Source organism: Mytilus edulis, chromosome 2 (genome assembly GCF_963676685.1).
Source record: "Mytilus edulis chromosome 2, xbMytEdul2.2, whole genome shotgun sequence".
Classification (NCBI taxonomy): domain Eukaryota; kingdom Metazoa; phylum Mollusca; class Bivalvia; order Mytilida; family Mytilidae; genus Mytilus; species Mytilus edulis.
Genome location: NC_092345.1, coordinates 14,349,638 through 14,374,724, shown reverse-complemented (window position 1 = coordinate 14,374,724; position 25,087 = coordinate 14,349,638). Strand labels below are relative to the sequence as shown.

The 25,087-nt window shown below is 32.0% G+C and overlaps 1 protein-coding gene across 1 annotated transcript; it reads left to right on the top strand.

The window, feature by feature from the left end:
* On the top strand, window positions 1–25,087 carry LOC139510736 (uncharacterized). Its single transcript, XM_071297261.1, has 7 exons — window positions 1–258; window positions 8,797–9,104; window positions 10,791–10,857; window positions 13,420–13,622; window positions 17,774–18,018; window positions 20,249–20,540; window positions 23,159–25,087. The coding sequence occupies exons 2-7, from the start codon at window positions 8,813–8,815 to the stop codon at window positions 23,461–23,463; spliced, it is 1,404 nt and encodes a 467-aa protein (XP_071153362.1). The 5' UTR covers window positions 1–258; window positions 8,797–8,812; the 3' UTR covers window positions 23,464–25,087.

Genomic DNA, 25,087 nt, shown 5'->3' with positions numbered 1-25,087 from the left:
TGTAAGCGTCTGTATTAAAAGTTTTCCTGGAATCGAAAATGAAAGTAATAATATTTAATTATAGGAAATGGTTTGCCATAGCTTATGGACAGGATGACAGAAGAATTTTAGGACACGTATTATAGAAATTCAAGCGGGATGTGTTTTAGTAGTTGACACTATTCTAAACTTATTAAGTTGGAAAAGTTTTAATGCCTGGCATCCAAGTTACATGCAGATGTCTCTGAATAAACACTGTCACTGTTCATGCTGCTAAAGGTAAGTTTAACAGGAGTGGAACAACCAGTCAAAGTAGGGATAACCCCAAAATGTAATGACTATCCCTTTTACATGTTTTATCAGTCAGGGGACTTACTTTTAAAAGGTTCATCCACAGGAGTTTGAAATCCTATCAATAACAATGAATAAGGGGGTAAACATATACCAAAGTAGAGCTTCTCTCGATCTTTATTGGAATTGATGTGTACTGTCTCCGTATTTTGTGGATTCACATTCCAAAACATGATATGAACCTGGACCAAAAGGGTCAAGTGAACTTTTCTCACTTGGCGTTCGTGGTCGTCTTCCATTAAATTTTACAAAAATCTTCTTCTCTGAAACTACTTGAGCAAGTTCATTATAGAAAGAAATAACTTTAATCAGCAGGAATGTAATATGTAAAGTAAAATCTACAAACACGTCACCATCACCGAAACAGAGACTTTTGTAATGAATTCTATTTTTTTTCTTTAATGTTGAAGAGTGTCCTTTGTTTTATATGCACTGCAGCACATAGACCAGGGTTCACCACGAAACATATTGTTAACTGAGACAAAAAAAGTATGAAATGAAGTTGAAATGATTCCCCTTCACTATGTTCTAAAGATCTTTTTTTATAAGGACCCAATAATTTCGAATTTAATTTTCAATTCAATTCAATTCAAAGTTTTATTGCCATATAACATGTATAAACTATACAGTTTGTGACATATAACAACAACAAAAACAAATAAAGACAATAACTAAGTAACTCAATATATATACACAAATTCAGGTAAATATTAAACTTTAAGGGTCCCCTGTCCTCAGTTCCATTGACTTTTTTATAAAGGATCCTAGTTTATTCACTTGTGTTGGTGTTGATGGGTTAAGTATATATATAACTTTGTCATTGTCAGTGAGATTAGCAAATGAATTACTTTCTCTGTTAATGCAATTAAAATATGTTAATCTAATATTTGAATTATGAGAACAATTTATTAAGAAATGTTTCTCATCATCTAGTACTTTGCATTTTTTGCAAAGTCTCTCTTCTCGAGGAATTTTAAAATGCCTTTCTTTTTCAATTAGTAATGAATGGTCACTGATTCTAAGTTTTGTAATTAATTTTCTAAATTCAAAGTTTGGGTTAGAGAGGTAAGGTTTGATTAATAGATTTGGCTCAAGTCCTTTATAAAAATTTAATTTACTTTTATCGTCAATAGATTTCAACTTATCCATCAACAGGTTGTTGTAATATGAGTTTATTTGGGGTTTAATATAGCTTTTAATATTTTTTAATTGTTTTAAATTATTACAGGTTTTTAGTCTATCTATATCAATGTTAGATTCAGAAAGAATATCTTTTGCAAAAGTGAACCATGAATAGGAGCCACTAGAATCCAAAGTTTTAGTTAATTGAAAAGATTTTATACTAGAAAGGATTTGATAGAATGCTTGCCGAACAAAAATGTGCATTCATTTAAAAAAAGGTTATTTTTTTATCAACATAAGGTTTTGGTGATTTATTGACAATATAGGACATTTTCATTCATTTTTTAAAAATACAGTTATAAACTAAAAAAAGGTCATTTTTAAAGTCAAGAATACCTTTTTCTATATAATGACAGGCACAAATGCTTGGTTATGCTTGCATATTAACCATTTTAAATATCTTTTGAAAGCTTGCTTTGACCTTATCTCTTAAATCTGTAATTGTGAAATAAAGATGGGCCCGTCTTAAGGAACCTTCAATACTTTTTAACAAAAGTACACGCTGAAATGTCTCGCCTTCTTTACTAATGATTGATACCATGTTGATAGTCCTAAATATAAAGCTTTATTACAACTGTCACATAAACTTAACATTAACCAAGAAAACGTAACATTGACCAATTAACCATGAAAATGAGGTCAAGGTCAGATGAACCATGCCAGGCAGGCATGTACAGCTAACAATTCTTCCATACAACAAATATAGTCGACCTACATGTATTGCTTATAGTTTAAGAAAAACAGACAAAAACACAAAAACTTAACACTGAGCAATGAACCGTGAAAATGAGGTCAAGGTCAAATAAAACCTGCGCGATTGACATAAGGATCATAAAATATTTCCATACACCAAATTTAGTTCACCTATTGCATATAGTATTAGAAAAAAAGACCAAAACTCAAAAACTTAACTTTGACCACTAAACCATGAAAATGAGGTCAAGGTCAGATGACATCTGCCAGCTAGACATGTACACCTTTCTATCATTCCATACACCAAATAAAGTAGACCTATTGCATACAGTATAAGAAAAACAGACCAAAACACAAAAAACTTAACTATATATATATAACCACTTAACCATGAAAATAAGGTCAAGGTCAGATGACACCTGCCAGATGGACATGTACACCTTACAGTCCTTCCATACACCAAATATACAAGACCTATAGCTTATGGTAGCACTCCACAGTTAGGTGTGTAGTTTCACATTTTGGCCCCTGTGGATTTTTTCAAATATGAGAGCTAGTGTGCAATAAAATTAATTTTTGGATAGCTGAGTATTAAAATAGCCTTTGTATTGGGTTTATATGAACATCAAGATTATGTAATGTATGTAATATAGGCTGTTTTCTGTATGACAGTCCGTATTTGCATGTCCCTACCATACATTGGTCCAGCAATTATTGTACGCACGAACTTTGTGATTGGATTTTACGAAAAAATGAGGCGAAAGACACCCATTTTTTATTTGATCATTAGGAAGATTTATGAAAACAGTTTCTAAAAAGGTATCATGCTCAAAGGCATTGAAATTCTAGTTTGATCCAAATTTTGGGGGGATATTTGCAATATTTTATGGTAAATAAATGCAGAATGTTGCCATGGATACACATAAAAGGAATTAATTTTCACTCTTATAACTTTTGAAAATCAAATCTATGGAACATACTGATTACATACCTATGCACATGTACAACACAAACAGTTAGGTTAATGTATTAGAAATCCAGGAATAGGAGATGATAAAACATTTTGTGATTTTGTGGCTCATTTTTAATTTTATTTTCTAACTGTGGAGTGCTACCTATAGCATGTATAGTATCTGAGATATGGACTTGACAACCAAAACTTAACCTTGTTCACTGATCCATGAAATGAGGTCAAGGTCAAGTGAAAACTGCCTGACAGGCATAAGGACCTTGCAAGGTACGCCCACACCAAATATAGTTATCCTATTACTTATAGTAGGAGAGAATTTAACATTTCAAAAAATCTTAACTTTTTTTTCAAGTAGTCACTGAACCATGAAAATGAGGTCAAGGACATTGGACATGTGACTGACGGAAATTTCGTAAAATGAGACATCCATATACAAAGTATGAAGCATCCAGGTCTTCAACCTTCTAAAATGTAAAGCTTTTAAGAAGTTAGCTAACGCCGCCGCCGACTGATCACTATCATGACTATCCCTATATCGAGCTTTCTGTGACAAAAGTCGCAGGCTCAACAAAAATCACCAAGTTTAGAATTTTATTGGGAATTACATTTACTGGTTTATATACCCAATTTATTCAACAGCTGCATGTATACAAGATATAGTTCTGGTAAATCCAACTGAGACCGATGTTTAAAATTAAATGGTATGCCTTTGACTTCAACTTAAGTTTAACATAGGACCCTATTAGAAATGCATACAAAATTCTTCTTCTAGAGAACCACTGAATGGAATGAAACCAAACCTTATGAGGTGCTATCCAAGTGTTGTAACTTTGTAGCCAATCCATCATCCAAGATGGCTGCCAGCAGGCGACTTAGTTGAGAAGCCTATGAGAATTACATACAAATGTCTTCTTTTAGAGAACCACAGAATGGAATGCAATATTAAACCAAATTTGGCCTCAATCATCAGGCGTGTAGCTTCCTATAGGCTAACACGCAGTTGCGTGCACATCGATTCGGCATGCAAAAAAAAAAGGGCAAAAAAAAAATTTATAGATTGAAGGTTAAAGGAAACACCTATGTTGTCACTTTTTATACGACCGCAAAAATTGAAAATTTTTTGGTCGTATATTGGTATAACGTTGGTGTAGTCGTCGTCGTCCAAAGACATTTGGTTTTCCCACTCTAACTTAAGTAAAAGTAAATAGAAATCTATGAAATTTAAACACATGTTTATGACCATAAAAGGAAGGTTGGGATTGATTTTTGGTGTTTTTGTCCCAATAGTTTAGGAATTAGGGGCCAAAAAGGGCCCAAATAGCATTTTTCTTGGTTTTCCGCACAATAACTTTAGTATAAGTAAACAGAAATCTATGAAATTTTAACATAATGTCTAAGACCACAAAAGGAAGGTTTGAATTGATTTTGAGAGTTTTAGTCCCAACAGTTTAGGAATTAGGGGCCAAAAACAGGTCCCAAATAAGCATTTTTCTTGGTTTTTGCACAATAACTTTAGTATAAGTTTACAGAAATCTATGAACTTTTAAAACAAGGTTTATGACCTCAAAAGGAAGGTTTGGATTGATTTTGGGAGTTTTGGTCCCAACGAATTAGGGTCCAAAAGGGTCCAAAATTAAACTTTGTTTGATTTCATCAAAAAATTAATTATTGGGATTCTTTCATATGCCAAATCTAACTGTGTATTCAGATTCTTAATTTTTGGTCCTGTTTTCAAATTGGTCTACATTAAGGTTCAAAGGGTCCAAAATTAAACTTAACTTGATTTTAACAAAAATTGAATTCTTGGGGTTCTTTGATGATGCTGAATCTAAACATGTACTTAGATTTTTGATTATGGCCCAGTTTTCATGTTGGTCCAAACATGCCAAATCAGGGTCCAAAATTATTATATTAAGTATTGTGCAATAGTAAGCATGGTAAGAAATTTTCAATTGCACAATATTGTGCAATAGCAAGAAATCTTCAATTGCACAGTATTGTGCAATAGCAAGAAATCTTCAATTGCACAGTATTGCTCAATAGCAAGAAATATTCAATTGCACAGTATTGTCCCGTTTTCAAATTGGTCTACATTAAGGTCCAAAGGGTCAAAAATTAAACTTTGTTTGATTTCAACAAAAATTGAATATATGGGGTTCTTCAATATGCTGAATCTAACCATGTATTTAGATTTTCAACCGGATTATTGTGACAAAAATGTCAGTTATTGATTTGGGGATGTACGGCGGGCGGTCGGGCGGGCAGCAATCAAATGTTGTCCATGCATTAACTCATGAACCGTTCAACCAAAGCTTTTAAAATTTTAATATGTTGTTACTGACAACTAAATGAAGGTCAAGTTCAGTAATACCGTTCAGGAGTTATGGTTCTTGAAAGATTGAAAAATGGAGTTTCCAGTCGTGTCCCTGCATTTCCGCATGAACTGTTCTACCAAAGCTTCCCAAATTTGAATATGTTGTTACCAATGACAAAATGGAGGTCAAGTTCAATAATGACGATTTTGATGTTTTACTGTTCAGGAGTTATGGTTCTTGAAAGATTGAAAAATTGAGTTTCCAGTCGTGTCCGTGCATTTACGCATGAACTGTTCTACCAAAGCTTCCCAAATTTTAATATATTGTTACTGATGACAAAATGGAGGTCAAGTTCAATAATGACGATTTTGACTTTTACCGTTCAGGAGTTATGGTTCTTGAAAGATTGAAAAATGGTGTTTCCAGTCATGTCTGTGCATTTTCTCATGAACCATTCAACCAAAGCTTTTGAAATTTTTGTATGTTGTTACTGATGACAAAATAGAGGACAAGTTCAATAATGACGATTTTTACCGTTCAGGAGTTATGGTTCTTGAAAGATCGTAAAATGGCGTTTCCATTCATGTTGTTGCATTTACTCATGTTACTCATGAACCATTCAATCTAAGCTTTTCGAATTTTAATATGTTGATACTGACTACAAAATGGAGGTCGAATTTGATATTGATGATTTTCACTTTCACCATTTATCAGTAATGGTTCTTGTGATATTGCCAGGACACAAATAAATGTTAATAAATCCGGTTTGCTGTCGTTGTGACAGCTTCTTGTTAATATTTGGGCCCGGTTATCAAATTGGTCCAAATTGAGGTCTAAAGGGTCTAAAATTGAACATTATTTGATTTCATCAAAAATTGAATTCTTGGGGTTCTATGATATGCTGAATCTAACCATGTATTTAGATTTTGGATATTGGACCATAATAGGTAAATGTCCAATTTATAAAATTTCTAAGTTTTTAAGTTTAAGTTCTTAGACCACATTCATTCTGTGTCAGAAACCTATGTCGATCAACAATGAACAACAACAGTAACTAGCATTACTGCATATTCATCGGGAATTTAGTGTGAATATTGACAATTAAACTAATAGTTCGATTCTCACTTGGGGTGCTAAAAATATCAGTACATCAGAAGAGTAATTTTCACCCTCTCGCACACATCTCTGATACCCAGGCTGGAGTTTAAACTAGAATGGGTACTTTGGGGGGCCTTGGTTGGTCAAAGTTGTCCCCTACTTTGACCTAGAGATCAATCTTCTGATATCTCTCTTGTTTGTCTGTTTCCACCGAGTGGCCCGGTGGTTCTCACAGAGTACTTCGGCTTTCTCGACCATAATAACAGACTTCCTGGTGTCCTAGCACTCCCTCTGTGTTGGGTGGGGATTGATTGTCCTTGTAAAAATAATTGTCGTATAAATATATGTTAGTGACACATCTCCATTAATCCTGATAGTGTACATGGATGCCACTGTACCCTCGCAGCTTTCAAGGGGTTCTTCGGATATTAGAGGTCCCAAAAATTTAGTCGCTTGCACATCGTTTCTATCTAGCTACGCCCCTGATCATTATCTAAGTATCTGTTATGATTTTTATCTTTTTTTATATGATTTGAAAAACCCAAGAAGAGTCAGGTGAGCGGAAGAGGCTCTTGAGAGCCTGTAGTTTTAGATGAATATAACCCCATAACTTTGAAATGTATAATCCAAAATTTAAAAGACAAAAACAAAAGTGAGCTCAAGTCAATAGAACAATTAATCAAAGTTTCATGCAAATTGTTTAAAGCATTTATGAGTTATTGTCAATCCTGCACATGATGCAGATGTTCATCCAACGGACAGAAGAACAGAAAACAGTATATCATAATATGCCCATAAACTGGCATATAAAAATGGAAACATTTGGGTGTTCATTCAACTGACACACTTTGGCGCCCTTTTACATTTAGACATGTTTTGCAGTTCACTTATGTCATGAAGACACTTTTTGGGGAATCAGACACCTCTGGGGGAATGAACACATTTTTGAGTTTTACATTCATATGAATGAATATCTAATAATTCAACTGGAATTTGAATAAAAATACCTGTGTAGGTTGTGAAAGGACCTATAGGGCGAACATGTATTGGGCAAAAACAGACCTGATACCTAAAGGTGAAGAACATTACATATACATGTTGGTCCCAAGGATACAGTTATTGTCCTTTGGTTTTTCATTGTCTAGGAATATACATGTAGTCCCTAGTATAAACATTGTTTAACTTGCAAATTTAAAAAAAAAAATACTTTCCCAATTTATTTCTTGATATTTCATGCAAGTATTTCCTTTTTTATCACAACAGTAGTAAGTGGAATTGTAATACTTTGTATATATACACAAAATGAATTGTACATGTCATACTACATATGGAAATTATGTGTAAGATGTATTATAATTGTTTCTGGTTGAATCACTAAAAAACACCCATTTGCACTGTGAAATTTCACTATCATTCATCAACAGTGATATTATTTTTGCATTCGTATAATACTATGATGTCGTCGGCGTCGTTTGAAGACACATTTGGTTTCCGGACAATAACTAAAGTGAATAGATCTCTATGAAATTTTATCAAAAGGTTTAATACCACAATTTAAGGAACGTTGAGATTGATTTTGGGAGTTATGGTACATTTAACATTTACCATTTACTATCAATTCCAAGTTTACTATATCCATTGCTGCCTCTGATATGTTATATATACAGAATCTCTATAATGACTATATGGCCTAGTATAGTAACTTGGAATTGATAGTAAATAGCAAATACACTTTATTTATATAATATATATATATGTATGTGTATAGTTCATAGTATACAGAAAATCAGAAAACAAGAAAAAAAAGAAAAAAGGTGAGGGCTACACAAAAATTCCAGTCACCAAGTACATATAACTTTGATACCTTTCGTTTCCTGAAATTCTCCAGTCATGCCAGTCATAAAGTCTTTACAAAAATTCAGCCTACAACAGTTTACATACAACCACGCTCTAAATGCCCGGTATTTCAACCGTGTGTTCTAGTAAAATCTAAATTAGCAAGATGAACTTTTACCTGAATGTCTTGTATGCACTAAATTCTTATTTGTGATGAACCATATATACATTGCTTATACATATATGTAAGTACCAAATATCTGGATTAGCTAAATATGATTCATATTATAGATATAAAAATTGCATTTTTATTGTTAATTTTTCCTATGAATGTTAACATTATTTTATTGATATCATTTCATGCATTTGTAGGATTTTATTTGACAAAATGAAGTGTGTAAACCCTAACTGTAAAGCTGAACTAGCACCAACTGATAATTTTTGTGGACAGTGCAGACAAAAAGTGGAAAAAAATCAGCATGACTTAAAGAAATGTCCTAGTTGTGAATCCCTTCAAAAGGCTTCAGTAAAGTATTGCAGTAATTGTTCTAATGAGATAGACAAGGGAATAATTTGTGAGGTTAATCCAGAAAAAAGCCTTTCTGAAAATGGTTTGCCACTAAAATCATCGACTTTAGAAAATAGTCCAGAGAACAGCACAGACATTGATACTGGAGATGGTAATGTTTTATTTAAGTGAAATGAAAACATGTGAATGTTGATAACAACTTATCCTATTGTACTTAGTAATAAGTCAGAAGTGCCTTTACCAAAATAATTTGGATATAAGTAAATTTGTAAGATATGTATACTTAAAATAGTTGAAATTCAAAGAATCAAGAAATAAAAATTGATTCTTTAAGTTGGAAGAGCATTAGTTAAGGAATAAAATAAGCTAAATATATTGATAAGTCATGGAGCTCCTTTCAAGATATTTGATTTTTAGAATATGGTGGGAAAAGGCTGACTCTGACTTTTGCCTTATATTTGCATTGGTATTATTAGGGTCTCAAATCAAAAGAATAAAAATCAAGAATCTGCTTAAATTATAGCAAATGACCTTTTATAAGCTACTAAGTATTGTATGAAAAGATAAGTGTGTGTTATGAGCAAAATATTTTACATTGTATCATACATGTCATATGGAAAAAAACAAGGATCTGGTACAAATTCCAAAACCTCACCTAAGTACATCATTAATATAATCATGATAATACAAGTGTATTTTATTTACTTGCAGGTAAATTATTTTATTAGCTTAAGTTTAGTCCCTTAGACATTCAAACTTTTTTACTTATACAAGTAAAAAAAGTCTTACTATCTTCTTTTCTTGAATTGCTCAGGACTTCTTTACTATAATAGAATTTTTAATTGTCTGACCTTGCTTAGCAGATTCTTTATTCGAGTGAAATTTCATGGACATTAAAAATCTAATTTGTCTGTTTATATCTTCGGAACACTGCTCATTTACCATGTTTACAAGCCTCCAATGGGCAATTTTTGAAAGCTTTGCATAATTGCTTTATTTGTCTTTAAATTTAAATGTAATTTTTTATGCCCCACCAACGATAGTAAAGGGGCACTATGTTTCCTGGTCTGTGCATCCATCTTTTTTATCTGTTTGTCTGTTTGTCCGTCTGTCCCGTTTCAGGTTAAAGTTTTTGGTCAAGGTAGTTTTTGATGAAGTTGGAGTCCAATCAACTTGACACTCAGTAATCATGTTCCCCATGATATGATCTTTCTAATTTTAATGTCAAATTAAAGTTTTGACCCAAACTGCACAGTCCACTTAAGAGGGGGAGGACAGGGGGGTACCCTTCTCCCTTCTCCCACCCCTCTTCTCCTTTCTCCTACCCCCGTTCTCCTTTCTCCCATTAGAATAAAACATCTCCTTTTGAGATATTTTTTATTGAAATATTAGAAATTTTTTTAAAAGGAGAGATATTTTATTTTTTCTCCTTTCTCCAACTTTTTCTCCTTTCTCCCAGCCTTCCTCTCCTTTCTCCTACCCCCTTTCTCCCTGTCTCCCTTACCCCTGTCCTCCCCCTCACTTAACATAGGAAATGATAGTGTGAAGTTCAGGTTAAAGTTTTCGGTTAAAGTTTTTGGTCAAGGTAGTTTTTGATGAAGTCAACTTGAAACTAATAGTACACATTGTTCCCTATGATATAACCTTCCTAATCTAAATGCCAATTCAAAGTTTTTACCCAATTTCATGGTCCACTGAACATTGAAAATGATAGTGGGATGGGGGCATCCATTTACTACATATACTGGACACATTCTTGTTTCAAAAGATCTTTTATATAAATTTGTGATTGATATGAATTTCAGAAAACATTAATAATAATCCAAACTTTTTTTAGAATTAGATGGTTGTGACAGAAGTGATCAGTCTACAGTACTAAACTCAACAGTTGAACAAGGAGATTTGTAAGTTTAGAGGAATCATTTGTCCTAAGCATGCTAAATTTATCCATCTTTGAAAAAGTGAGACATACGGTCCGAGACCACAATTGTCGTCCCTTGATTTTCGTTGTTCACGAATATAGTCTCTAGTGTTGACAGTCGGTTACTTGCCATTAATTTTTATACCCCTTCCAAATTAATTTCTCTATGTTTAATGCCTCAAATTGCAAGTAGGGGGGTGAAATTACACTGTAAAAAAATTTGGGTCCAGAATTTTAAAGGAAAGTAGTGATTTGGTCTAGCTGAAAAAGATTGAAAATTAGTACTTCGGAAGCTGTCAAAAGATTTCAAGACGCCCTAAATATAAAATTGTCCATATTTTGAGTTAGAGCCGATGAAGTTTTCTATAATTTTGATATAATTTGTCCCAAAAGTAGTACAACACACTGTAAAAGTTTCTTTGAGAAAGCGCAGGTGGGATTTTTTTTATTTTCATTTATGTTCTAAAAGAAATGCACTACGAAATAATTGTGGTCTCGGACCATACAGAATATTCCTACTAAAAACTTTTAAGTTTTTTATTTATGTTATCTCTAATTAATCTACATTTGGAAGTGCAACATTTGCAGCTATGAGACTATCCCAGAGCTGTTCACGACATGCTCATTATTTTTATCATACTTAATACATGAAGTGTGTTTGTGAGCACAAGCATACACATTAAAACATAAATCCTATATCATTTTTTCATGTGTTAACTTCAATCTGTAATAAAAAGAACTTGCTACAAAAACTTTAATCTCAAGATCATCAACTGAAGATGACATATATGCATAAAACAAAAACATGTAGAGGATATCAAACGGTCAGTCAGGGGTACTACTTGTATATGTACAAGTATTCTTTTTCTTTTCTTTAGGAAGTAAATAATAATACACTTGAATACGGTAATTTTATTATGTTCTTTTTTTTGGCCCTCTCTGCTATGGAGTTTTCCCCTTGTCCATCTGTATATCAGTCTGTCCAAAAATTGGTTTCCATTCTCATACTTTTATTTGCCTCAACCAAATGTTATGAAACTTATACAAATGTTTATTAACACAAAATACAGATCTAGTTCGAATTATGGTGGCGTCACTTTAACTGTTCTAGAGTTATGCTCCTTTACAAATGTAAAAATTGCTGATTTTTTGTTTCCATTCTCTTACTTTAGTTTGCCTCAACTAAATGTAATGTAACTTATACACAGTGCTTGTTACCACAAATAAAGATCAAGTTTGAATTTTGGTGGAAATGCTGAATTTTTTCATTACTGTTCTCTAACTTAAGTTTGCCTCATTAGAATGTTATGAAACTTATACTCAATACTTATAACCACAAAAATCAGAGCAAGTCCAAATTTGGGTAGTGTCACTTTTACCGTTTTTCAGTTATGTCCCTTTATAACTTTATGTGATATGCTAAGGAGGAATCATCTGTGTTCCGATGGACACATTCCCAATTCATTTCTTATAATGTTTGAATAACACATGAATAATCTCCACTTAATTTTCTTTAGAATTTACTTATATTAGTAATTTTTTGTACTATCCTTAAAATTGACAAGTTTTGAGACATAAAAAAATGCCTTGAACATGTTGAACAACTTTTGTTAGATAAGCTCATTATTATTTATTAGAGTCTCATTAATTCAATAGAGATACTAGGTTGCGCAAAGCCTTCAAAAATTGCCCCTTATAAATGAGCAGTGTTCTTACTAAAGACAGACAATTGAAAATTCTATTAGACCAAAGGAGTCCTGAGAAATTCAAGAAAAGGATTGGAAAGTAAAAAAAATGAATGTCTAAGCCATTAAAATAATTTACCAATATAAATAATACGAGTAAATAGAATACACTTGCATAACTATCTTGCAAATTTACTTGAATAGGGTTAAAGTATATTAATATTTACTTCTTCAAGTAAATAAGAATACTTGAAAAAGTATTACCTCTGACTGACTGTTATAGTATGAAGAATAAAAGTCATACTTTAATGACTGCAAAAAAAGATCCTGTTTCTACAGGAAAATGAAAGTTCAATTGGCAAAACACCTTAACCATTGTTAACATCATGAAAATACAAAAGTAAGTATTTTCAATTTATTTTACTACATTCTAACATACGAAATATCCATCTTCCGTTTCTTCTGACCTTGACTTCAATACATGGATATAGGTCAAGGGTTCTATTTTTTTACTGGTCTTACCTAATACATTTCTACTTGAAAATGTTTTTTGCAACTTCTCTATCACATACAGTCAGGGAAAGATTTGAAAGATTTGAAGTTTCTTTTAAAGGTTTTGATAATTCCACTCCTATAATCTTTTGCAAAAATTAACTTAATACAAGTAAATGTTTACAACCCCTGAAATTCTCAAGTTATGCAATAAAAAAAAAGCGCCTAAAATATTTTTTTCTTATTTGTGTGGTATATTTTGAAAAGAGTTCATGAACCTTACTTCTTCTCAGAAACTAAACATTGCTATACCCTAGGATATAATAGGAATTATGAATTATTTTTCTATTAAACAATTATTTGTGTAGGAAGCCAGCTGCAGCAAGAGGAGTAGTAGTAATCTGTACCCATGCTACTTTTGTAAAGAACACAGCCAGTTTGACAGAAAGACAAAGTGCTACTAATGATAATTTTATGATGAAGAAGATTTGGAAGCTATATGATGACTGTGAAGTTCTTGCATTTGAGGATGAATCCAGTAGCTTTTACGATACAGAACTAGAAGAAAAGAGTAAGTGATGCGTAGATCATTTTCTTCTGTGATCTTTTTCTCAAGTTACATGACATCCACTGATAAGACAAATGTAAGACCTAAATTAAAATTCATGTACAAAATATATTGTCACTAACTTTATCATAAAATATATTTCTTCAGCAGGTATAAGATATGATCATGTATGATAGGGTCTAAGTTATTTTCTGTTTACTTTATTTCAGTATACAAAGTGATTTGGTAAAAAGAAATTTTGCTCATTCACCGTGAAATAAGTGATTAAAATTAATTGTATACAAATCTGATGATACCACAGCTGTTTATATTTTCCATAGCTAGCTTCGTTAATCAGTTAGAAGCAAGCACATTTTGACTTAAATCTCAAAATAATGAAACATGTTTATGTCAAACACAAGATAGTATAGTGTAGCATTATGTCATCTGGTCTGTGTGTCTGTCTGTTCAAGGAGGTTATATTAGAAGGAGAGTGAACACTCTGCTTGATACAAAATTAACATCCCCAGGATAGCAGTTCGATCAGAGAAAAATTATAAAAATATAAAGAAACCGACATGTTTATCAGCCACTTGACATGGCCCTCTGATGTACTGGGCTGTTACCGCGAGCAGTTCGGGCTAATAGATAAATCGAATATGTCAAGTGGTTGTTATCAGTGACTGGGTCATTAAAGTTCAGGTGTATTTCTGGTAACAATGCAGTGTATAGGTGTTTATGATATGGAAAAAGATCGGACGCGCAATTTCAAAATCAATCGTCTGTCTAACGTGAAAAAAGATAAAGAAATGACAAAGTTATGAGGGTTAAAGGAAAGTTAGTGTGCGATTTTTATTCAACACTACATTGCTTTAAACAAAGATTTTTGCGTCACCTGTCAATTCCTGTTGATGAGAATTGGCAGGTAATGATCATAGAAAATATATGAATATGCAAAGTACTTTAGTTACGGTGACCGGTAACGACCACAAAGAATATTTGCAATTGAAACATAGAGAAATTTATCGGGAGCAACGTTAAAGTGCTTTCTGTTGGTATTAGCATTGACGGCAATGAGACAGATATTCGTTTCATTTCCATTGGTTAGAAGTTAACTTTTTACATAAAATTTCAATTTTTTATTACTTAATAAAAAATATCACAAAAAATCGTATTAATATGTCAATAATTATATTTCCGGTCAGTTTATGACACCTCGGGCTCGTGTGTTTCCGTTCTTACTCGGGTATGTAATTAGGACAAAATCTCCCTCTGTGACAGAGTTGATCTCAAGTAATTAACACCCACTTACAGAAAAGTCGGTAACATTTTATGTGTAATTATAGTCTTTCGTCCTTTCTCCTTCTAATATAACCTCCTTGGTCTGTTCATCCAAAATTCTCTCAGTTTATTATTCTATTTAATTTGTCTGTCCCCAATCAGATTAAAGTTTTGTGGCTCACATCAACTTGAAACCAAGTATTATGAAGTGAACTCTTTAACATGTTTATATTTAATGCCAAAATATGTCTTTCATCCCAATTTCTTATTTTCCTGAATAATGAAAGTGAAAAATTGCATGTAAGGCATCATCATGACAGTTGTGCTATGGATAAAGTTTCTTGTTTATTTCATTGTTCAAGTTAGTGATCATCCAGTAGGTAGCTTCACTGTACAAGTTTTTGCATTTCAAAATTGACATATTTGACCTAGATACGACAACTGTTCATGCCAAATTCAGACCTATATCAAGTGTGAATATTGTGTTCATTTTTGACCCAAATGTTCAGAGTTGGACCTCTTATATCTTAAAAATAAAGCATTTAGAGCAGTCTGACAAGGGGGGAAAATGTACAATACCGTCAAACTGAACAACCCATTGTCATTTCTCATTTATATAATGTCTCTTAAAAATCTATTAAAAAATGAGTTATTTCCCTTTGCACAGGCTCTTGACTTAGGAGAGGCATTATATTCGTGTTATATAAGCCCTAACTATCGCTCAGGCAAAAATAACCAAGAATATAATGCCTACCCATGTTAAAACTATCATGAAGTATAGCTTGCATTAATTATTTCTTAAACAAACATGGCAGTGGGATGTTTTTCAAAGAAAAATTGAGGAATACAATTTATTTGGCTAATTCTTTGTATACAGTCTGAAAATAGATTTACTAAGTATTGTGCAACAGTATATTCATGACAGTGTATTGCAGAAAAGAAGAAGTTTTCAAATGATTATAAATTCAAATCATATATCCAATTTCAAGTTCTTGGAGTACATTTAGTCTGTGCCAGAAACCTATAATGTGTCAAATATTTAATTACAATCCAAATTCAGACCTATATCAAGTGTGAATATTGTGTTCATTTTTGACCCAACTGTTCAGAGTTGGACCTCTGCGGTCATATCCAGCTGCACATAAAGAATGTTTGTGATTGCTAAATCCTCCCCCTAGCCTGGGAAAATGGTTTTACAGCAAAATTAACATAAGATTATAAGATGAAACTATGAAAATTGATTGAAAAGGGCTTAAGGAGGCTCGCGGGTATAAGATTTTCAGAAAAAAATTAAACATTAATTTTTCATTACAAATTTAATTGATTACCTTAAGTAGCTGTTACTTTATCATATGGTACAAAAATCATTTCAAAAAATCAATTCGTGTTGGCCCCAGCGGACTTTTAAACTGTAGATGCCATTGAAAAAGCTTCAAATTATCTCCCTTTGGTGCAAAAATGCCATTTTTTGGCATAAAAATTGAAATATCTTTTTTAACTCATCGGTGACCTATATTTTTTATTGTTGTTTTCGAATAAGCTGTACATAGACTAAATAATTGTAAAATTTTAGCGATTTCTGTAATTTAGTTATTTTTTTATTTCGATATTGCCGCTATTTCTCCTGTTAGTTCAACAGAAAAAAAGGACATTAACAAAAATGTATGCTCCTTTCGAAGGCAGATTGTGAGCGTAAATGAACGGTGACCCCATTTTTTTATTTCATTTTTCTAATAAGTATAAGATAAAGTTCATTTATAGAAAAATATAGAGAAATCCTATATTAAATAAAAAATTTCATTTAGACCCGCGAGCCCCCTTAACTCACCAGATCGATACAAAGCAGAGAAACATCTAACAAAAAGACAGACTAGATGTTGCAGGGTATTTATACATACTCACATGTACAACAATAAAAAGCCAAAAGTACAGATCTGACAGTACTCACAGTTACTGTCAGCTAGATCAAAGCCAAAAACAACTGATGAAAAGATAATGTATATAAAGACTTAAATATGAATCAGTGCACATCCAACATCAATTACAATGTAGATTTAGTGAAAAGTCATTAACAGTCTGAGAAAAACTTAACCTTGTGTAGTGCCAAAATATAGGTATCGACAGAATGTCATGATTGTAGTTCTCTGTGAAACTGCATATGTGTATAACAATAATATTTATAAAAAAAGAATATGTGGTATGAACATGATGAATGCCAATAAGACCAATGAATTTTATAGGTCATGCATTCACGGTATGGCCTTCAACAATAAGCAAGCCCCATACCACATAGTCAGCGTAAAAGGCCAAGAAATCACAAATGTAAAACAATTTAAACAAGAAAACTAACGGCATTATAAATGTACATAAAAATGTAAAAATCAAATATGTAACTTAGCAACAAACGACAACCACTGAATTACAGCTCCTGAAAGTGGCTGGGTTAAACATGTTAGCTGGATCCCAACCCTCCCCTAACCTGGGTTAGTTGTGAAACAATACAACATAATAACAAACTATAGAAAAAATTTATTTAGTATGGTTTTAATTTACTGATGACAAAATCAATATTGATACCAATAAACAGTATCCAAAGATCTAATTACAGTGTTGAATTGGTACTCTTATAGATTAAGTTTATTTTAGAAAACTGATATACTGATATAAAGTTTACCTGGATCATTCTAATTTTTCAGGCCCAGTAAACAAAATCACCATCAAAATTAGGATGTGCTGTTTCCACATGTTCCATTTGAAACTTGCAAACCAAATCTCTGTATATTTGGAAGAACTTAGTAATTTTTGGATCCCCCCCCTCTTTTAAGATGATTGGATTTGCACCTAGCATGCAGATTTAAAAAAAAATGAATTTTATTCATATTTATTTGCTTCAGTTAAAGAAAAGATGAAAGAGATACCAGAGATAAAGTACTTTGTATTTGTGTTGAGCACCCATGGAGAAGATAAGCCAGAAGTAAAATTGCATGATAAACCAGAAAGTGAATCCCATGATAAAGGCAATCTGCATCATCGACATTACTTTTACACAAAAGATGGCCAGTTTGAAACTCAAAAGTTAATGACAAAGATAAATGGTATAGATGGAGTAAAAGGGAAAATGAAGTTGTTTTTTATACAGGTATTTAGTTTTAAAACTGCGATCTAGATTTGTAAATAATTCACTTTATAAAATGAATTCACAGGATATTGTAGTGATAAATTTGAAAATGCTGAACATGCAGAAGAACCATATGTTTTAGTCAGTAATTAACATGTGTTGTTGCCATGTAAGATGTAGATGACGATATTGCAATAAGGTCATTATAGTGACACTGCTACAACAGTGGGGAAGATATATTTTAATTAAGTTTGAAATATTTTTATGAAAGCTTTAGCCTCTTCAAAAAAAATGGTTGTCAGTCTGTCTGTCTGTCCGTCGGTTTGTCTGTCCAATCGTCCATCCGTCCATCCGTACTTTCGTAAAGATATTGATTTGATATCTGGTATATAGTTTTATCCTGCCAAGTTATAGATTAAGTTCGAATTCTGTTCCAGACTTTGTTTCATACTGATGATAAAGTCCAGAGTTATGGCCAATATCTAATGTTGGAGTATTATGTTAAACCATATTTCTCTACAAAGGGAGATAACTCATTTTTATACGACCGCACGTATATTGGTATGACTTTGGCGTCATCTTCATTATCATAAATAAAGATTTCATTTTTTGTTAGCATTTCATTCTATAAAATAATTTCAGGCATTTTGTAAAATGCCTAGAAAAATTAGTCATTATGTAAAATGACCGATTCTTGCAGGCATTTTAGAAAATGCCTAAATTTAGAAAATGCCTGTAACATATATACATTGTGTTACATCATAACTTATTTTAGAGAACTATTAATCATCATGATGATCATATCTAATGTTAGAGATTTTCCACACTTTTTTTCATCATGCTTGAAGATATTGCTTGACAATTGGTATATAGTTTTATCATAAGTTATAGATCAAGTTCGAATTTTTGTTTTGGTCTGATAATTTTTTACAGAGTTGGTCCTTGGACTTTGAAAATTCACTCATATAATCAGTTTTACACACTGTTTAGTCATGCTTGAAGATATTGAATTGATATTTTCTTTTTGTTTACACCATGACAAGTTATAGAACAAGTTAGCATTTTGTTCCAGTATAATAAAGTAGGGGACTGTTTTGCCATGCAATACTCTCAGAATGCTTGTTTTTATCTTATCTGTTAGGTAAGATGAATCAATTGCTGTAGAAATGTGACTTTTGCCACATGCAACAGTAAAACAAATACCCAATTTTTACCACTAAAGAAGACAGCTTCAACAATGTATAAAGAGGTTATTAGTATTTTACATTTGGAGCCAGTTTGCAGTGGCTTTCTCTTTGTTGATAATTATATTTCTCTTATTTATAAATGTCCAAGTTTTCTCTGGACCGATTTGATCTTCTACAATTTAACAATTAAGTTTTTGTATGATTTTTTTTTTATCTAAAACATGAAAAGGTTTGAACATGTTGAAGTGGCATGTTATCTTCCAACTGATATACTTTTGAAGAATGCTTGTAACCCATAGCTTTGCTGAAATAAGAAAATAGGTTAATTGCATTACTGACACTGAGATGTAAATTAAAGCTTGCCCAAGTGGCCTCTCTTGCTTTTTTAACTGTTTATTAAAAACATTACTAAATTCAGTTTTGAAGAAATACGTTTATTAAAAACATTACTAAATTCAGTTTTGAAGAAATACATTTGAAATATTACCTACATGTAAAAAAAGCAACTCCCTGAAAATCTTGTGATGTGGACTTTTTTCTACATTCTAGAAAGGTACAATATACAGTGTAACCTGTCTAATCCGACACCTGAGTATTCCAACATCTTGTTTAAGCCAACACATTTCAATTGTCCCAAAACATGCCTATCTTGCAGAAAAAAACTGCTTAATCAGACTTTTTTTCTGGTACCCCAGTGTGTGGGATAACACAGATTAGACTGTATATTAGTTTTATTTACAGAATTTAAACTACTAATTCCTGTCTGGTTTTAATAGTCTTTGGCTCTGGCAGTCCCTGAAATAGATTCTTTCTTAAAACAAATATGACTGATAAAGGTTACTGACTTTAGATAAGCACATACAGGAAATGATAGGGTTTAAGATGTTATCAAGTGCTTCCAATATGGTATCTATAAAAAAAATTAGCTTTTGTCAGTAAAGAAAAGCCTTTCCTTGTAGGCTTGTCTTGCATTGTAACACAGAACATCTTAAATGGTTGCATGTAGATATCTTTGCCAAACTCTTCAGTTGTTCTGATTGTTGAAGAATTTTATTCTGTTTCAGGCATGTAGGAGTAGATATGGTAAAAACCTGGATAATGTAGACTTGGGAAGTGATGTGACTGTTATATACCCTAAAGGCCACATTCTGGAAAGGACAACAAACACAAATGGTATTAATGAACCAGACGCATCTAGTGATTTATCAGAATATAATAAGAATTATAATTTAACACCACAACTTAACACTGAGAATAAAGATGATGAACCTAAGGAAAGCATGATATCAGAGATTCTCCCTGATGTAGTTCTTCCGCATTTTGAAGATTGTGTTGTTGTATTTGGATCTATGACAGGTTAGTAAAAGAAATATTATTGCTTGCAGTATAGAGGGAATGGGAGATGAGGGAAGTGGGAGTCAGAGTGGGGCAGATAAGGGTGAAAATAGGGATAATGGTGAATAAAGTACAGAGGGGTGGACAGGGGGTTTATGAGTCCCACTTCACACCTTTTCCTCATTCCCTCCTCATACTGCTAATGCACTTTGAAAGACATCAATAAATTTTAATTACTATAAGCTTGCGTTGTGCATTTATAAGCTGACTTTTGGACTTTAATTAAAACTAAAGTCACTTTTCTAGGGTTGATGATATTTAGTATTCAATAATGTTGAATTCCTTCTATAAACAAAGATAAAGTTTTAAGAAATGTACAGATCAAGTAATAAATAGATGGTAATACACATGATAAATATAATATTCTTTCATTACATATTATTGTATTATACAAACATTGCACTTAGATAATACAATTAAGTTGTGAACATAACATGCATAATGAGAACAAATATTATGTTCAATCATCAAATCATAGTATTAATGTCTTTAAATGTAATATTCATATGTTCAGATTAACAGCATTGATGCATTAAGCAAATATTAAAAGCATCCTACATATATACAACAAGGAAAATAACAAAAACTACATGCTTAACTACATTGTAGTTAATTATTATACCCCCGCTTTAAAAAAGGGGGGATATACTGTTTTACCTCTGTCTGTCAGTCTGTCCGTCCCATGAAACTTTCATCACATTTTTCTCAGGAACTACACATCCACCCTTTCTGTAATTTGGTATCAACATTTATATATGTCAGCCATACCGTGTGATGCGTTTTCAGATTCATCACTTGACAACTTCCTGTTAACCGAAAAAACTTGTATGATTTTACACATGATATCCAAGTTGAAAATTTTCGTCACATTTTTCTCAGGAACTACAATACAAGGATTTCTGAAATTTGGTTTCAAGATTTATATAAGTCAGCTATACCGTGTGATGCGTTTTCAGATTCATCACTTGACAACTTCCTGTTTACTGAACACTTGTATGATTTTACACATGATAGCCAACTTGAAAATTTTCGTCACATTTTTCTCAGGAACTACAATACAAGGATTTCTGAAATTTGGTTTCAGGATTTATATAAGTCAGCTATACCGTGTGATGCGTTTTCAGATTCATCACTCGACAACTTCCTGTTTACCGAACACTTGCATATTTTTACACTATTAATATTATCCACTTGCGGCGGGGGTATCATCAGTGAGCAGTAGTTACTGCTGTGGCACAAACCATTTCAAATGTACATACTGGTATATGACACAGTGATCAGAGATGAAGCTTTACTTTAAAGAGAAGCTGGTTCCCTACCTAACTTTTTATACGACCGCAAAAAAAATTTTGCATCGTATAATGGTATGATGTTGTCGTCTGCCTCGTCGTCGTCCGAAGACGCATTTAGTTTCCGGACAATAACTTTAATTTTAGTCAATGGATCTCTATAAATTTTTTAAAGAAGGTTCAATACCACTAAAGGAAGGTTTGGATTGATTTTGGGGATTGTGGTCCAAATAGTATAGGAATTAGGTGCCAAAAAAGGGCCCAAATAAGCATTTTTCATGGTTTTCGCACAATAACTTAAGTATTAGTAAATAGAAATCTATGAAATTTAAACATAAGGTTAATAACCATGACAGGACGGTAAGAATTGATTTTTGGAGTTTTGGTCTGAACAGTTAAGGAATTAGGGGCCCCTAAAAGGGCCCAAATAAGCATTTTCTTTGGTTTTGGCACATTAACTTTATTATGAGTGAATATAAATCTATGACATTTAAACATAAGGTTACTAACAACAAAAGGAAGGTGGGGATTGATATTTGGAGTTTTGGTCCAAACAGTTTAGGAGTTAGGGGCCAAAAGGGTCCAAAATTAAACTTTGTTTGATTTCATCAAAAATTGAATTATTTTGGTTTCTTGATATGCCGAATCTAACCGTGTTTTTAGAATCTTAATATTTGGTCCTGTTTCCAAATTGGTCTACATTAAGGTCCAAAGGGTCCAAAATTAAATTTAGTTGGATTTTAACAAAAATTGAATATTTGGGGTTCTTTAACATGTTTAATATGCTCTTAACATGTACTTTGATTTTTGATTATGAGGGTCGTTTTCAAGTTAGTCCAAATCGAGGTAAAAGATAAACTTTGAATATATTGAGTTCTTTGATATGCTGAATTTAACCATATGTATTTAGATTTTTGATATTTGGCCCCAGTTATCAAACATTTAGGTCTAAAGGGTTCAAAATTGAACTTTATTAGATGTCTTCAAAAATTGAATTCTTGGGGTTCTTTGATATGCTGAATCTTACCATGTATTTTGATTTTTGATATTAGACCATAATAGGTAAATGTCCAATTTAAAAGTTTTCATGTTTAACTTCTTAGACCACATTCATTCTGTGTCAGAAACCTATGTTGTGTCAAATATTTAATCATAAATACAAATTGAGAGCTGTATCAAGCTTAAATGTTGTGTCCATACTTGCCCCAACTGTTCAGGGTTTGACTTCTGCAGGCGTATAAAGCTGCGCCCTGTGAAGCACCTGGTTATATTTTTATATTTGTATTTCAGGAAAACAAACTTACAGGAAAGATAATAGTCATGATGAAGGAGGAGGTTGGATGATAAAAGCATTACATACTACCTTAGACTCGTACCACAAACAAGAAGCTGTACACCATGTACACATTATGGACATACTTACAGAAATAAATATAGCTGTTAGTAAGCTAAGTGTATCAGCACCTAAAGACATACTTGAAGAGATGAATATGGCAAAAAGTGAAGATTATCAACTTAAATCACAGTCATGTTTTTTCCACAATTTGGCTCTTGAAGATGAGCATATGACCCTGCATAAGACAAAGACAAAATAAGATGTTGAATGAATTAAATATTTTGTTCATTCAACTTGACTACAGTCTAATTTCATGCATTAGATCACCTCATTATGTAATAGTTTTTGACTTTTTATTAATCTTTTCAAGAGGCAGAATGAGGATACCAAATCCAAAGTCAAAGAAAGAAAGACTATGGGAAAAAAGATGAAATACAAGTTACCTATTGATTTTTATGCCCCACCTACGATAGTATGGATCAGAAATTTTATCTCACTCTAATCTTGTCACTTGGCTAGCAAAGATGGAATATCAAACAAACAAATACATATATCATCATATAGAATTTAATTTAATTTAACAGTGTATCAGATTTATTTTTTTACATAATTTAATTGATTAATTTATAATGAGCGCAGCCAAATTGTTAATTGAATTTTGTTTGTTTGGTTTTTTCTTGTTACTTTTATTATTGGTTGTTAAGAAATATAAAATTTTTAATTTGAAAGTCATGTATGTAGTTTCATAATATTAGGGTCTCACTAATTAGGTACAAGAAGTGTCAAGAAGTGTCAAGAAGAATAATTTTAGCGACAATAAGACTATTCAGTCACAACAAAACATTTTTTTTTATTAAGGAGGTACACCTCAGAGGAGCCAAATTTTCAAGAATTAAACTTTTTTTCTTAACCTGATTTTTGGGTTTATATGACTGTAAAAAACTGATTGGTAAAAAAAAATCATATGGTGGTACACTTCTTTTTTTCTAATTGAAAATACTCAATTTTGATGATTTTCCCATTTTTCACATATACACATGTATTCACATTTTAATTATGTTTTCCTCTTGTTAGATTTCAGTTCTTTGTATTTCACAATTTGTGTCTGTATTTTCTGAACAATTATGCACAAATAATGCATTTTGCAAGTTTATTATATATTGTACAAAGAGAGTTTTGAAAATAGATTTTAAGATAAATATATTATTGTTCTAAAACACATGTAAAATTAATATCATAATATGACTGGGTAAAACTGGGTATTATACTTGCTTTATTCATAATAAATAATAAAATATCACAAATAAATGTAGCAATTACATCTATGTTTTATTTATTTTTTCTCTCTATTTATTGATAGAATATTAACTTCACTAAAATTGTTTTCTTTTGCATATTCTTTTAATATTTATTAAGTATTTTTAATAAATAAAAATGTTTTCTTGTCACTAATTAAATAGTCTCCTTGTCGCCCTTTGATGCTAAAATTCTTCATGTCGCTAATTAGTGAGAGCGTAATATTACACATACTGAAGTATGATAAATTCACTATAAAACTAGGTTATTTTATCTCTGTATTTCATCAACATTTTTATTTCAGCATTCTCGTATAAGTCTTTTTAAAGATTACAAAAAGTGCTTTACCTATAAAAAGTAGTTTGGTATTATGGCTCATTGCCTGAAAAGATAAGTAGCAATGTAAATATTTTCAATGAAAGAATACAAGCATTGTTTGGAAGACTGCATTGAGAAGAAAGGCAATTTTATAATATGGATGGTCTTCATTCATAAATGGTGTTGTGTTGCAAATGAATTGTTGCTCAAATTATAAAGTAGGAAATAGTCCTGTTAGATGTATTAAGTGCCTTGTTTTAAATGCACTA